This window comes from Mauremys mutica, chromosome 12 (genome assembly GCF_020497125.1).
Source record: "Mauremys mutica isolate MM-2020 ecotype Southern chromosome 12, ASM2049712v1, whole genome shotgun sequence".
In the NCBI taxonomy this organism is placed as follows: Eukaryota; Metazoa; Chordata; order Testudines; family Geoemydidae; genus Mauremys; species Mauremys mutica.
In genome coordinates, this window is record NC_059083.1 from 81,869,354 (window position 1) to 81,881,710 (window position 12,357).

Here is a 12,357-nt window from a genome sequence, read left to right on the forward strand (position 1 = left end):
GCTGCTTCGGGTCCCACGTGGCTCTGATTCCCTTGGGCCTGCTCCTCATGCCAGCCTCTTTCTCAAGCGGGGATTACAACTGCAGTTAGCGCCAGCCCGGCCCTAACCCTGATGCTGGGCAGTGCCCATGTGCCTTGCGGCGACAGGGCTCATAAACCCGCTGGGAGTACCCACCTGCCTCACGGGCTCTCCCAGTGGTAGTGCCCCATGGCAGCAGGCAGCACCTATCCCTTCCAGCAGTGCCAAATGCCAGTGCTGAGGACTGTTCCCTTTGCACAGCTGTTGGCATGTTGTGGCTCTCCCAGCATTTTGAGGGGCTGTTTGAACAATTACCCCACCAGAGGCAGGAAGCAGAATCCCTGTGAAGAAGGGTGCAGTCCCCTGCCTGCAGCCTGTCCCTTCCATGCCTGCCTCTAGCCCTGAGAGAGGCCAGGGCTCCTGGCACTACCTTCCCCAGAGGGCCCCCCAGCACGCGGCTGCAGCGAGGGGCAGGGGTGACCCTGCGTATGTGATCCTGTGCAGGAGCTTGCGATGGCTCCCTGCTTCCCTTTGCTGGAACTGGGGGTGCGCTGGCCGTGACTGGGTGGTGGTTGTGCAACCAGAGAAAGCCCAGGCTCCTAGCTGCTGGGCCTGTGCTGGCACAGGTGTCCCTACTTGCTGCTGAGGTGGGTGAGCGCCACGCAGGAGGGGGCCTTCCATCTCCCTCGGGCTGCCCCGTGGGCTGCTCTGGGATGCTCATGTCTCTCTCTCTTGCCTTCAGTAACAGGGTTCCCGTACCCAGCCACGGGGACAGCCGTGGCATACCGAGGGGCGCACCTACGGGGCCGGGGGCGTGCTATCTACAACACGTTCCGCGCCGCACCCCCACCTCCACCTATCCCCACCTATGGCGCGTGAGTATCCCAGGGAGCCAGCGGGGCCCTGGGGTCTGGGCAGGCAGCAGCTTTCCCCCTTTCTTGGGAAATGGACTTGCAGGAGAGGGGCTGCTTTTCCCAGCATGCATGTGGCTCAGCTGAGACCTGGGAGTCTGTAGGCCTGTTGTCCCTGCGTGGCTTGGGAGGCCCAACACCCTCCCATGGAGCTGGGGTCTCTGCACCCCATATGTGCAGCCTGGGGTGGGAGAAGCAGACCCAGCATGTGGGGTACGGCTCAGAGGTGGCACCGTTCAGAGTCGAGCTGAGTCGGTGCCCTGAGGAGGGAGGGTTTATCCCTAGGAATAGCCCTCCCCCTCTGCCTCGGTTGCATGCCCCAGGTACTGGGTAGTCACAGGAGAGGACTTTGTCCAGGTGTCTGGAGCAGCTCACAGCTGTGAGTGGCAGCCTGAGGACAGACACCCCAAGCTGGAGGTGTTTTCTGTCACTAGATTTCACCAAGCCAGTAACAAACGTGAGTTCCTGGATCACCGTGGAGTCACAGACAGCCCCCTTAGATTCTCCTATCCACCCTGCCACCAAGAGAAACTGGACTTAGTAAGAAATGGTCACCTACACCACAAATCGCCCCACATTCAGGTTGCTTCCAGTCCCAAGGGACCGGTCACTTAGCCCAAATCAGTTGGGGTCTAAACACTAAATACATTCTTAAAAGACTAATACCTACTTTGAGCAAAGCTAACATCCAGGTGACCTGGTCTGGTCTCCAGCAACAAGGTTGTCAGTTCTTTGCTAATGCCTGCAGCTTGGGCAAGAGCTGGCATCTGGCCTGCCAGCGTCACAGACTCCAGGTTTCTAAAACTAAACTGGCTCTACATTAAGAGAGCTATGTGCAGACATGCTGTAACTGCAGCAAGCATTCCAGCCATGTGCACACAGACTGACTTCCTGTGCCTACTCCACACTCTTCCCTCCTGCAGCCTGTGCTCCTCCCTCCAAGTTCCATGCAGACTCTATACCCTCTCTCTATGGTTGGGTATCAAACCTCTGATGCCATGGGCTTCTGCATACTTTCAGCTGGGAAAGCACAGAGCAGCCCCCAGAGAAAGTGGCTGCAACCTCATTTCCTCAAAAGCACTTGTTCCTCCTCAGGCTTTATGGGGTGTCACTCTCCTCCCCCAGCTTCTCCCTGCTTTCAGCCCTATTGGCACCTGAGCATCCACACTGGCAGGTGCGGGTCTAATTTCAGGTACACCCAGGCCAGCCTGGAGCAACCCAGACTGATCTCAGCGTGGCTAGGACCAGACTGCCGCCAGGAACTCCAGAGTGTCGTCAGACACCCAACTGCGAGCCAGGCTGGGGAGATGGGTCTGGCCCACAAGGAAACAATAAACCCACTTTCAAATAGCCTGGCCACTCCCCACCCACAGGGCGCTGGCAGCTTCCAGGCTTGCCCGCTGACGCACAGCCTGTCTCTTTGGCCTGTTTGCAGGGTCGTTTATCAGGATGGATTCTATGGCGCTGAAATTTACGTAAGTGCTGCCCGCCCCTCCTGGACGTTATGTTTCACGTTTCCTTGCTGATGCCAAAGGAAGCAGAGGCCGGTTGGATTGAATCCCACCCCAAGGGTGGGGCTGAGAAGACATAGGGATGGCCCTGGGGCCTGCACTCTGCCCCTGCTGGTAGCAGCTGGGAGTACACCAGCTGGGCATTCCCTGCCGCTTGGCACTGAATGAAGCTGTGGTTCTGATGGTGGTTTTCATTTCTCTCCATTTTCATGCATTCTGCAAAGTGAGGAACTTTACAGATAATGTGCAGAATGTTATAGACTGTGTCACGAGCCACGATCCAGCTGAGAACTGTGATCTCGTTACTCTAGACAATTCATGCCAAACAAGCTGGTGTTGCCAAAGTTCAATTTCCATTAGAAGGTTTCCGGAGTGAGAAGAGATGGGGGGATAAAAGAGGTGCCTGCATGGAGGCCGGGCTTCTAGGAGCAGTGCAGGGGGCGGGGACTGCAGTGTGCATGGGGCAGGGGCTGCAGGGACCGGGGGCTGCAGTAGGAGCAGTGCAGGGGGCAGGGGCTGCAGTAGGAGCAGTGCAGGGGGCAGGAGCAGAGCAGGGGGCAGGGGCTGCAGTGTGCATGGGGCGGGGGCTGCAGTAGGGGCAGTGCAGGCGAAGAGGGCACAGTGCTGACTGCTGTGCCCTGAGCAAGGGCCCTCGCCAGGTAAGCGCTGTGCTGGATTCATGCTCTCGGACAGCATCGGCGCAGTGCATCACACCAGCATTTAACCTCCATATGTAAAAGCCATTGGCCCTGGCTTAGGCTGCAGCTGAAGGATTTCTCTAAGGTGACACCTCATTACAGCGATCAGGGAAGTGACATTGAATTGTTTGCAAGCCCCCTGGGAATGCTAATGGGCCTGGCATTTGCCTCATGGTGCAGACACCCGGCTCCTAGCAGGGTCCCACAGCTCCCACCACTCAGCAGCTGCTGGGCACAGCTGAGGGGAGCTCTTTGTAGGGTGCCCAGCTGTGCAGGCTCCCTCCTCAGGGGTCTGCTGGGAGGTTGGGCTCCTTTCCAAGAGAGCTGCTCCACCTGGCCTGCCCGGAGACTCCCTGCCTGACGACAGGTCTCTTCTTGCTGGCACAGGGAGGTTATGCAGCCTACAGATACGCCCAGCCAGCGGCGGCGGCAGCATACAGCGACAGGTAAGGCACTCCTCTGCCAGCCTTGCCCCAGCCAGAGGCACCTGTGGCCTGGCTCCCCACCAGCCCATTGAGCTCATGTCAGCAGCTTTCATGCCTGCCTGGGGACTCGTCACCTCTGCTCCCAGAGAGGGCACACGGCGAGGAAGGGACATGCTCAGAACTGATCTCATTGCAGCCAGCACCCCCTCCACGTCCAGCCAGCGGCTCCTGCTCACCCATTTTCCTGCTCCTGTTACCCACCTCCAGTGCCACGGCCCCCTCAGCTAGGAGCTGGGCATCCCCCAGGTGCCTATGGCGGCCCCGAGGCAGCACTCCAGCTGGTCCCCCCTCTCTGCCCACGGCCTTTCCCCAGGAGGGTGCAGAGCTGGCCTAGGGACGGGCCACAGCCCCCTTCTGCCCTGCCTGCCGCCAGGGCCAAGGGCATTCTCCAGCTGGGTCTCCATGTGCATGACACCAGCCACCATACTAGGGACGGCTGGTGAAACGCCAGGGGCGGGGAGTGACTCACCGACAGACCAAGGATCAGCCCTAGAGGCCGCCCCCTGCAGCGTGGAGCACCTGCCTTCTGCTCCTGCATGGCTGGCAGAAGCATCAGAAAAAGGCAGCACTCCTGCAGCCAAATCCCTGGGCCCAGAGAACCCCCTCCCCATGGGATAGGCCCCTCAGATGGCCCAGAGAAGGGCCAGCCTCCCCCAGCCCCCTGGGCACAGCCTTCACATGGGGTTCAGCAGGGGAGGTACCTGAATGGGTGGGAGGGGGGACCTCTGGTTTCTAACGCCCGCTGTGTTTGCTCCTAGCTACGGCCGAGTGTACGCAGCCGCAGACCCGTACCACCACACCATCGGCCCTGCCGCCACGTACAGCATCGGCACCATGGTAAGAGCCGCCCCGACACTGGCTGCAGCTGGGGGAGGGGGCACCACACCCTATGGGACAGCTTGACTGGAATGAGTTTGCATGGCCGGGGGGGCGGGGGGCAGCAGGCCGTCCCTGCCATGGTCTGACTGTCGGGGAGCAGCAGGGGAGCATTTCACTGGTGGGAAAGCCCAGGAGAAACTTGACTCCGCCTGACCCCCCCACAGCCTGTCCCCCCCCACTCAAGGGAGCCCCCAACACACACAGACCCATTACACACACCCCCTCCCCCCAAGCCTGCGGGAGCCCCTGACCCACCTTACCCTGGTACAGAGATCAGTAACTCCTTTCTACCTACGCTATATGGGGGGGTGAAGCTGGAGGTCTGTGGCCCCCCTGTAGCCCTGGTGCCCACCGCACATTCACATCCAGCATGCAGAGAGCCGGCCTGCCAGGGAGCGTGTGCACACGTGTGTCTGTGCAGCCTGGCACCCGCCTGGCTCCCTGGTGCGACACACTGTCCCACACAGCGCGGGTCAGGGCGGTTTAGCTAGCTTTGCAACCAGCATCAAAGATGAAAAGTCCCGTTTGTGGGCAGGGTCTCCAAGCCAACCAGGCGTTTTCTTCCTTTTTTTAACCCTCTCTAATGCCCTGGCCAAGGCCTGAGCTGCCACGTGTCAGGGAGGGTCCTGCCAGTGCCCCTCTGCACACCCAAAGCGTGGGGCTCGGCTGGGCAGGAGTGTGGAACTCAGGCAGCCTCCGGGCCGAGAGCTGGGCGTGCAGCCGCACCGTGGGCCGAGTGGGAGCAGCACTGCCGCAGTCCTGGGCGGGAAGCTAGGAGGAGAATGGAGGGGCCCTGCTAGGGCTGCAGGAAGTGCCCCCCGCTCCGTGGAGCAGAGGGGAGGGAAGCCAGGCAGCAGTGGGCTCAGGAGGGATTGGTGGCCCTGGGGCTGCCTGCCCTGCTCCAGGAGTATGGGAGGCTGCCGGGTTGAGAGGAAACCTCTCTCCCACTCAGCCCTTCCCACCCGAGCCAGGAGCCCTGCATGCGGGCACCCAAAGAGTGCATTGTCCCACGTGGAGCTGATGGGAACGGCCAGAGCCCAGGCAGTGCTGGGACCCCTCAGCGCCTCCACCCCACCTGTCCTCCTGGGACAGGATGATGTGATGTCATTAAAAAAGGGAAGAAAATGGGCCTTGCCTCTCTCTCGAATACTGATTGGCTTTTCTTTCATCTTTGATGTTGCAGGCTAGTCTATACCGAGGAGGGTACAGCCGCTTCACTCCCTACTAGCAAGACACCCAGCCCCTCACCACACTAACACTGACTGCTCACTAGAAAGCAAACAAACCAAACTAAGCCAAGGCAGAGCCTCCCGGAAGAACACGGTGCCCCTGCCAGGGGCCAGGGCTCCGCCTGGCTCAGCGTGGCACCTAGAACCATAGGTCTTTACCTCAAGCTGCTCTCATCCCACGGCTCTTTGCTCACCCACCTGTCTGTCTGTGACCTGCCCTGGCTGAACTGACTGTGTTGCAAAGCAGGCAGCCTGGCCACTGCCCTGCTGCAGGGCTAGGGCGCGTCCTGCTCTCCCTAGACGTACAACCAGCAGCAAACCACGGGAGAGAGCCCAGGCTAAGCCCCCTCCTCTGCCCCCGCTGCCAGGAACACGTGAAGTCCAAAGGCCAGGGCGTTCCAAGAGAGCTGCCTTCCTGCGCAGAGCCGCGCCTGGCTTGGCACAGTCCTCCATTCCCTGGGCCTCTTCACTGCCCCAGCTCCCTCCAGCGTCTCTGCGGCAGGCAAGCCTGCTCCTGCTAGGCTGGGCTTGTTCTTCTCCTGCAGGTGCCTGACCACAGCCGGGGCCCCTGGGCGGGGCACTGCTCACCCAAGGGAAAGGAGTGGAGGGTTTGTCCCTTGGGAACCCCGCCCGTCTCAGGAGCTGTGGGCAAGGCGGAGGGTGCAGGGTATAGCACTAGCAGGGACAGCTGAGACTGGGGGGCCACCCCTAGACTACACTGGGGAGTAGCACCCGCCATCCCTCTGCACAGCCTCTGGCCAAGTCTTGGAACCCCCCATGTGCGCCTGGTTCTGGGGAGCAGCAGCCCCTCTAGCTCAGGTGCACATCATCGTCATAACATCTGGGGGGAGGGGTGGCTTTTCGTCCCAGGCCCAGCCATACCCACCCCCTTCAGTCACTACGGGGGAGAGAGAGACTGGAGTCAAGGGCCAGACTGCTCTGTGGGCCCGGCTCGGGAGAGAAGAGCCTTTGGGGTGCAGGCCTAGCCAGGGGGGGCTCATCCATCTGCCCGGGCATTTCTGGGGGGACAACAGGACCCGCTACACAATCCTGGAGCAGCTTTGGAAGGAACCCCACCCTATCTCCCCCTGGTGTTTGCTGAGCTGCCCCCGGCGCTGGCAGTCCATGCGCACGGGACAGGGGACGCTGCGCGGCTGAGCTGGACCCAGCTCTGGCAGTCCATGCGCACGGGATAGGGGACGCTGCGCGGCTGAGCTGGCCCCGGCACTGGCAGTCCACACGCGGGGGACGCTGCGTGGCTGAGCTGCCCCCCGGCACTGGCAGTCCACACGCGGGGGACGCTGCGTGGCTGAGCTGCCCCCCGGCACTGGCAGTCCATGCGCACGGGACAGGGGACGCTGCGCAGGGGACGGGGGACGCTTCGTGGCTGAGCTGGGCCCGGCGCTGGCAGTCCACGCGCGGGGGACGCTGCGCGGCTGAGCTGGGCCCAGGGTTGGGGGCTGGAGTCCAGCGTCCCTGCCTGCCTGCACCCCGTGGGCCCTGCTCTCTGCTCCCAGGTGGCTGCAGGTGGCTCCAGTGAAAGTTCTGCCTCTGTTTGTGTTATAGTGACACCACAGCTGTTTCCTTCTGGGACCAGGAAAGGCAAAACAAATTAAAAACAAAGCAACAAAACACAAAACAAAGAGGCAACCAACCAACCGAGTCCCATACTGTCCACACACATGCACCGAGCAAGCAGGTCCAGCAGGAGGCGCTGCACCCGCCTGAGTCACGGAGAGTACACACCGACCGGACAGCGCCACGGCCAGCTGGGCAGAGAGCCGCCCCTCTCCAACTCCACCCCTGCCCCGCGGGGCCAGCAGCCATGTTGGGAGACTTGGGGCCCCCACCCCTCCCCAGCCTGCTGGCGCTCCCAGCCCAGGGCAGGGAGGGCGAGAGCGAGCAGTGCGGAGTGCTGGGACGGCCTCGGAGCGAGGACTCTGCCAGCCCAAGGCACCCGCCCTGGGCACCGCGTCTTCCTTTCTGCCCTCCCACGCCTGTGCTGTGGGGGCCAGGGCCCTGGGCAGAGCGCCGCATCCTCCCGCCGCTTTGGGGGACTTGGCCTCAGGGTAGGATTCTTGCTTTTTGTTTTCAGAGCTCCAATGCTTTTGCGCTTGCTGGCCACTGGTGTGTTGAGTGTGTGAGGCCTCGGCTCTCTGAGCGGAGGTGGGATGGTTGATGCAGCAGCAGTTTGGCCGGGGCTGCTGGGTGTTGCAGGGGAAGAGCGGCTGTTTAAGAGGGATGTTAGCTACATGGAGGTTGTAGCTCCCTTGCATTTTCATCACCCCGGTGCCCTGAGCTCCGGGCTTCCCCCAGCCCCATGGGGCTAAAGCCAAGCGGGAGCTGCTTCCTGCTCCACACCTACCCAGGGCAGACGGAGTCAGGAAGGGGCTGCATCTGTCGGCCACAACATGGTGCACCAGGGATCATATCAGCCCCTGCCCCCCAGCATGGAGCCTGAGGAGGCCATGATCCCACAGTGGCTCTCAGCCACCCCATCACCACTGGGGGGCAGGGAGCCAAGCACACGTGTGCCCCAGCCATCCCTGGTGCACGCACCCCCCTTAGCGGTGGCTGCAGGGTCCCTGCTCAGAGCCAGGCCTGTCCCATGCCAGCTAGGCGCTGGAGAGGCCCACCAGGGTGAGGGGCACTATGGGCAGGGCATGGGAAGCAGTGGGCAGGGTTGGCCGTGAGGGGAGGACAGTGCTGGCTCTGAACCAGTGACAGGTGGGGACAGCTGGGCTCTAAGGCTGGGTGTGCTGCTAGCCAGGGCACCAGACGCCCCAGAGCCTTGCCAGCTTCTTTCAGCTGCTCACCCACAGCCGGCACGGTCCAGTTGTGCCAAAGGCCAGAGAGGCACTTCCCCCCCAGCAGCCTCGTGCGGTTAGGGTGGGCCACGGAGCTGTTTGTGAGGCTGCTGGGAAGGCAGGCGGCTGGCTGAGCCGGATGGATCCAGCAGGTCTCCCAACATGGCTCTGTCATCTCATGAAACTTCACTTTATATTCAGCATACGCTCCTGAGGCTCCAGCCATGAGATCCTCCTTTTCTATTCCCGTTGTACATAGCCCCTTCCCAGCCAGCCCCCGCTCCGCTGTACAAAGCTCCTTCCATTTGCTGTGCTGCCGCCGCCCTGGCGGCCCCCGGCCCCAGAGCGCAGGCTGGCACCCGCCCATTCTGTATGCTTCAAAGCTGTGATCATTCTACTAAACACTATTATTATGAGGATTATTATTATTAATAAAGATTTCTTTCTTCAACCAGGACGACTCAGGTTTTGAATGGGGGCATAGATGGGGCACGGCTCCGGGTGAAGGCTGCTAGAAGTGGGAGGCAGGGCCCAACCATCTGTCCATCCCAGCAAGGGGAGCCCAGGCCTGCTCTGCAGCTGTGTCCCTGCCCTGGGCATTGGCCTGGAGCTGGAGCACAGGACGAGCCTTGCAGGAAGGGGCGGAGTGGACAAACCATGCTCCTGCTGACGGGCACCCTGGCAGCCTGCCGGTGTGTATTTGCCCACAGCAGGCACCCACTGCCAGCTCTACCCTGCATCCCCTCTTGGAGTCTGGCATGGTGCTGTGCCCCAGACAGCACCCACACCTCATTCGCCCACCCTCTGTCAGGAATGTCCCCAGCAGGCTTGTCTGGGGGCTGCCCCTTTAAATTTGCCAGAGCTAGGCACCTGCACTCACTGTGTAGCTAACTCTCCTGGCCTTGCGCCAGCCTTGTTCAGCCGGGGGGTGTGGGTTTATGCTGGACTTGCCTTGAACCTGCGCCCCCTCCCCAGCCAGCCCTGCTGCCACAGCCCCACCAGTGCCCCCTCCCCAACCAGCATTTGTGTGACCCCCTGCTTGGGGTATTAGGAAGGCTGCCCTCTCCGCTCAGGGCCGGGCTGACCTGGGACTGGCAAACAGGTGTTCCTGGGACGGCTAGCCCACAGCCTAAATGCGCAGTGTGCTGGTGCCCAAGGGGATAACTCTACCTGTGCTGCACCCTCCCGGCGACTCTGCACATGGGCACCTCCGTGCACCAGGCTCGAGATCCTGCAGCATCTCTGCAGGTCACGCTGCACCGTACAGCTGGGTAAGCACCATGGGCTGCCTCGTATCCCTGCCTGCGGGCGGGGCAGGGCTGGGCTGCGATGCCCCCACCAGGCAGGGCACCAAGCCATTGCCTCTGCCGGCCTCTTCCTAGCCCCAGGACTTCCTGCTTCAGCAAGAACGCGCTCAGGGCAGGCCTGTGGCGTGCGGGGCTCGGGCAGCAGGGGAGGGAGGCCCCTCAGCACAGCCCAGGCTGCACAGGTGGGTAACGCCGAGCTAAGCACCATGAAGAACTAAAAGCGTCCCAGGCTAACAGCCAGCGAATTGCTCCCTTCCACTGAAACCCCCAGCATGGCAGGTGCACGTCCCGCCACTCCAAGCCCTGCGTTGTTCAACCCATCAGCTGGTTTAGTTCAGGCGATTCCACTGGGTGCAGCAGCCGCTTCAATGCTGCCATATTAATGTTCCTGGCGAGGCGTCATTCCTGGCCGTAAGCTGGGGGACACAGGGAGCTGGGGCTGGCAAGGCGTCGAGCCTGGCCATAAGCTGGGGCCGCAGGCGTAGGGAGCTGGGGCTGGCAGCGTTCCTGGCTGTAAGCTGGGGCCGCAGGCGCAGGGAGCTGGGGCTGGCAGCGTTCCTGGCCGTAAGCTGGGGGACGCAGGGAGCTGGGGCTGGCAGCGTTCCTGGCTGTAAGCTGGGGCCGCAGGCGCAGGGAGCTGGGGCTGGCGAGGCGTCGAGCCTGGCTGTAAGCTGGGGCCGCAGGCGCAGGGAGCTGGGGCTGGCGAGGCGTCGTTCCTGGCCGTAAGCTGGGGGACGCAGGGAGCTGGGGCTGGCAAGGCGTCGAGCCTGGCCATAAGCTGGGGCCGCAGGCGCAGGGAGCTGGGGCTGGCGAGGCATCATTCCTGGCTGTAAGCTGGGGCCGCAGGCGCAGGGAGCTGGGGCTGGCGAGGCATCGGTTCTGGCCGGGAGCTGGGGGACGCAGGGAGCTGGGGCTGCAGCACCGCTACCCCCCTGCCTGCTAATTGCTTGTTCACCAGTCTGTGAGGACATGGTCACCACTATAAATTTCTTCTCCTCGAAGCATCGAGGGAGCCAGCATTGGAGAACCGCTGCCAGGCAACAAGCAGGGCCAGGCAGTGCTCGCTGCTGCGGCCACCTCCGCACTCAGCTGTTCCACGGAGCTTGCACATGGCTGGACAGCCCAGGGCCACGGCTGGCTGACTCTGGGCTAGACTACAGCCGGGGCTGGGCGCTGGCTGTCTCCCTGCCCCGGACCCAGCACGTGGTGTACAGCGGCTCAGGACCAGGTGCAGCACTGCACCGCGGGCCCCCCCCAGGGCTGCCCATGCAGCTGGCAGCTACAGCTATCCCGGGCAGCAGGGCTGGCCTTACCCTGAGGCGAACGGAGGCAGCCGCCTTGAGTGCCAGACTGCGGGAAGGGGGGGGGGGGTGCCACTAGGACCCAGAGTGTAGAAAATGGTGTCTGCTGCTGGTGCATATGTATCCTCTCTGCTCTAGCTGCACAGAGATGGTGGAGGGCTGTGCTGGAGGAAGGAGGGCACGAGAGACATAACAGGCAGGCAGGAGAAAAGGTGAGAGGGACTAACAGAAAGCAGCAGGAGCTTCACGGAGAGGGGGAGGAGGAGCCTCTTATGTACCTCTCGAGCACCCCTGGAGCCTGGACTGATTCACACCAGCTTCTCAGGGAGCTTCCTGTTTCCTGCTGCTTCCCTGAACCCACTTGAGGAGAACAGATAGTCAACTGAAGCAGTAGGAGTCAGCTAGGCCCTTAAGATGCTGACATCTTCCCTCACTCAGGCCCTGCTACCAGCCTGCTTATTTGTCCCCTTCAATTGAGTGTTGAGAGCCACTATAGCTGGCACAGAACAGCAGTCATGAGTGAAAGAAGAAAACGCCCCTCTGGGGCAGCATTCAGAAAAATCAAGCAGGCAAAGGAAGCTTTTCTATCTAAGCAGGAAGGAGCTCTCCTGAAATACATAGACACAAATGTTCACGGGGAACCTTCCGGCCCCAGTGAGGATGGGAGTGATGGGGAGATGCCTGATCTTCTAGTTAGTCAGAATGCAGGTGACCTGGCAGCTACTGCAGCATCCATATCTCCATCTCAAATGGATGTAACCAGGCACATTCCTGAAGAAAAGTGTAGAGCAGAGAAGAGTGTGGTGGAGGCGCAAGAAACAGCTGCTGCTGAGTTTAGTTCCTTAAGTCTAGTGATCCAGGACTGTGGACCCACTTGAGCAGTAGCCTGAGGGACTTCCTTGTACTGCATGGGCCGCAGCAAGTGAAAAACTTCATGTTCTCCAAAGACAATGAAAATAGAAGTTTCCATCCAACACATTCCTGGCGTGAAATCCCCAATGGTGACAAGGTGGAGAGGCCAGGGCTTATGTACTCAAAACCCCAGAATGCTGCATACTGGTTTTGTTGCAAACCCTTCCAGTCTCATGTTCCAGCCACATTGGGTTCTACAGGAACAAAGGACTGGAAAAATCTGGCTAGAAATCTGGCATGCCATGAGAAGGCAGCAAATCACTAGAGAGCATTCCATAGGTGGAAAGAGCTTGAGATGA

The 12,357-nt window shown here is 61.3% G+C and overlaps 1 protein-coding gene across 37 annotated transcripts in view; it reads left to right on the forward strand.

The window, feature by feature from the left end:
* RBFOX3 (RNA binding fox-1 homolog 3) overlaps positions 1-8,949 on the forward strand; it is a 352,384-nt gene extending 343,435 nt beyond the window's left edge. For 36 of the 37 annotated variants that reach the window (XM_044981525.1, XM_044981511.1, XM_044981510.1 and 33 more), the window contains 6 exons: positions 761-893; positions 2,365-2,404; positions 3,526-3,584; positions 4,382-4,460; positions 5,686-6,276; positions 7,298-8,949. In XM_044981525.1, the coding sequence (XP_044837460.1) occupies positions 761-893; positions 2,365-2,404; positions 3,526-3,584; positions 4,382-4,460; positions 5,686-5,730 (356 nt within the window). In that variant the 3' untranslated portion in view covers positions 5,731-6,276; positions 7,298-8,949. The remainder of the gene's footprint in view (positions 1-760; positions 894-2,364; positions 2,405-3,525; positions 3,585-4,381; positions 4,461-5,685; positions 6,277-7,297) is intronic. The other variant, XM_044981512.1, reaches the window with a different exon arrangement.
* The last annotated feature ends 3,408 nt before the right edge of the window (positions 8,950-12,357 follow it).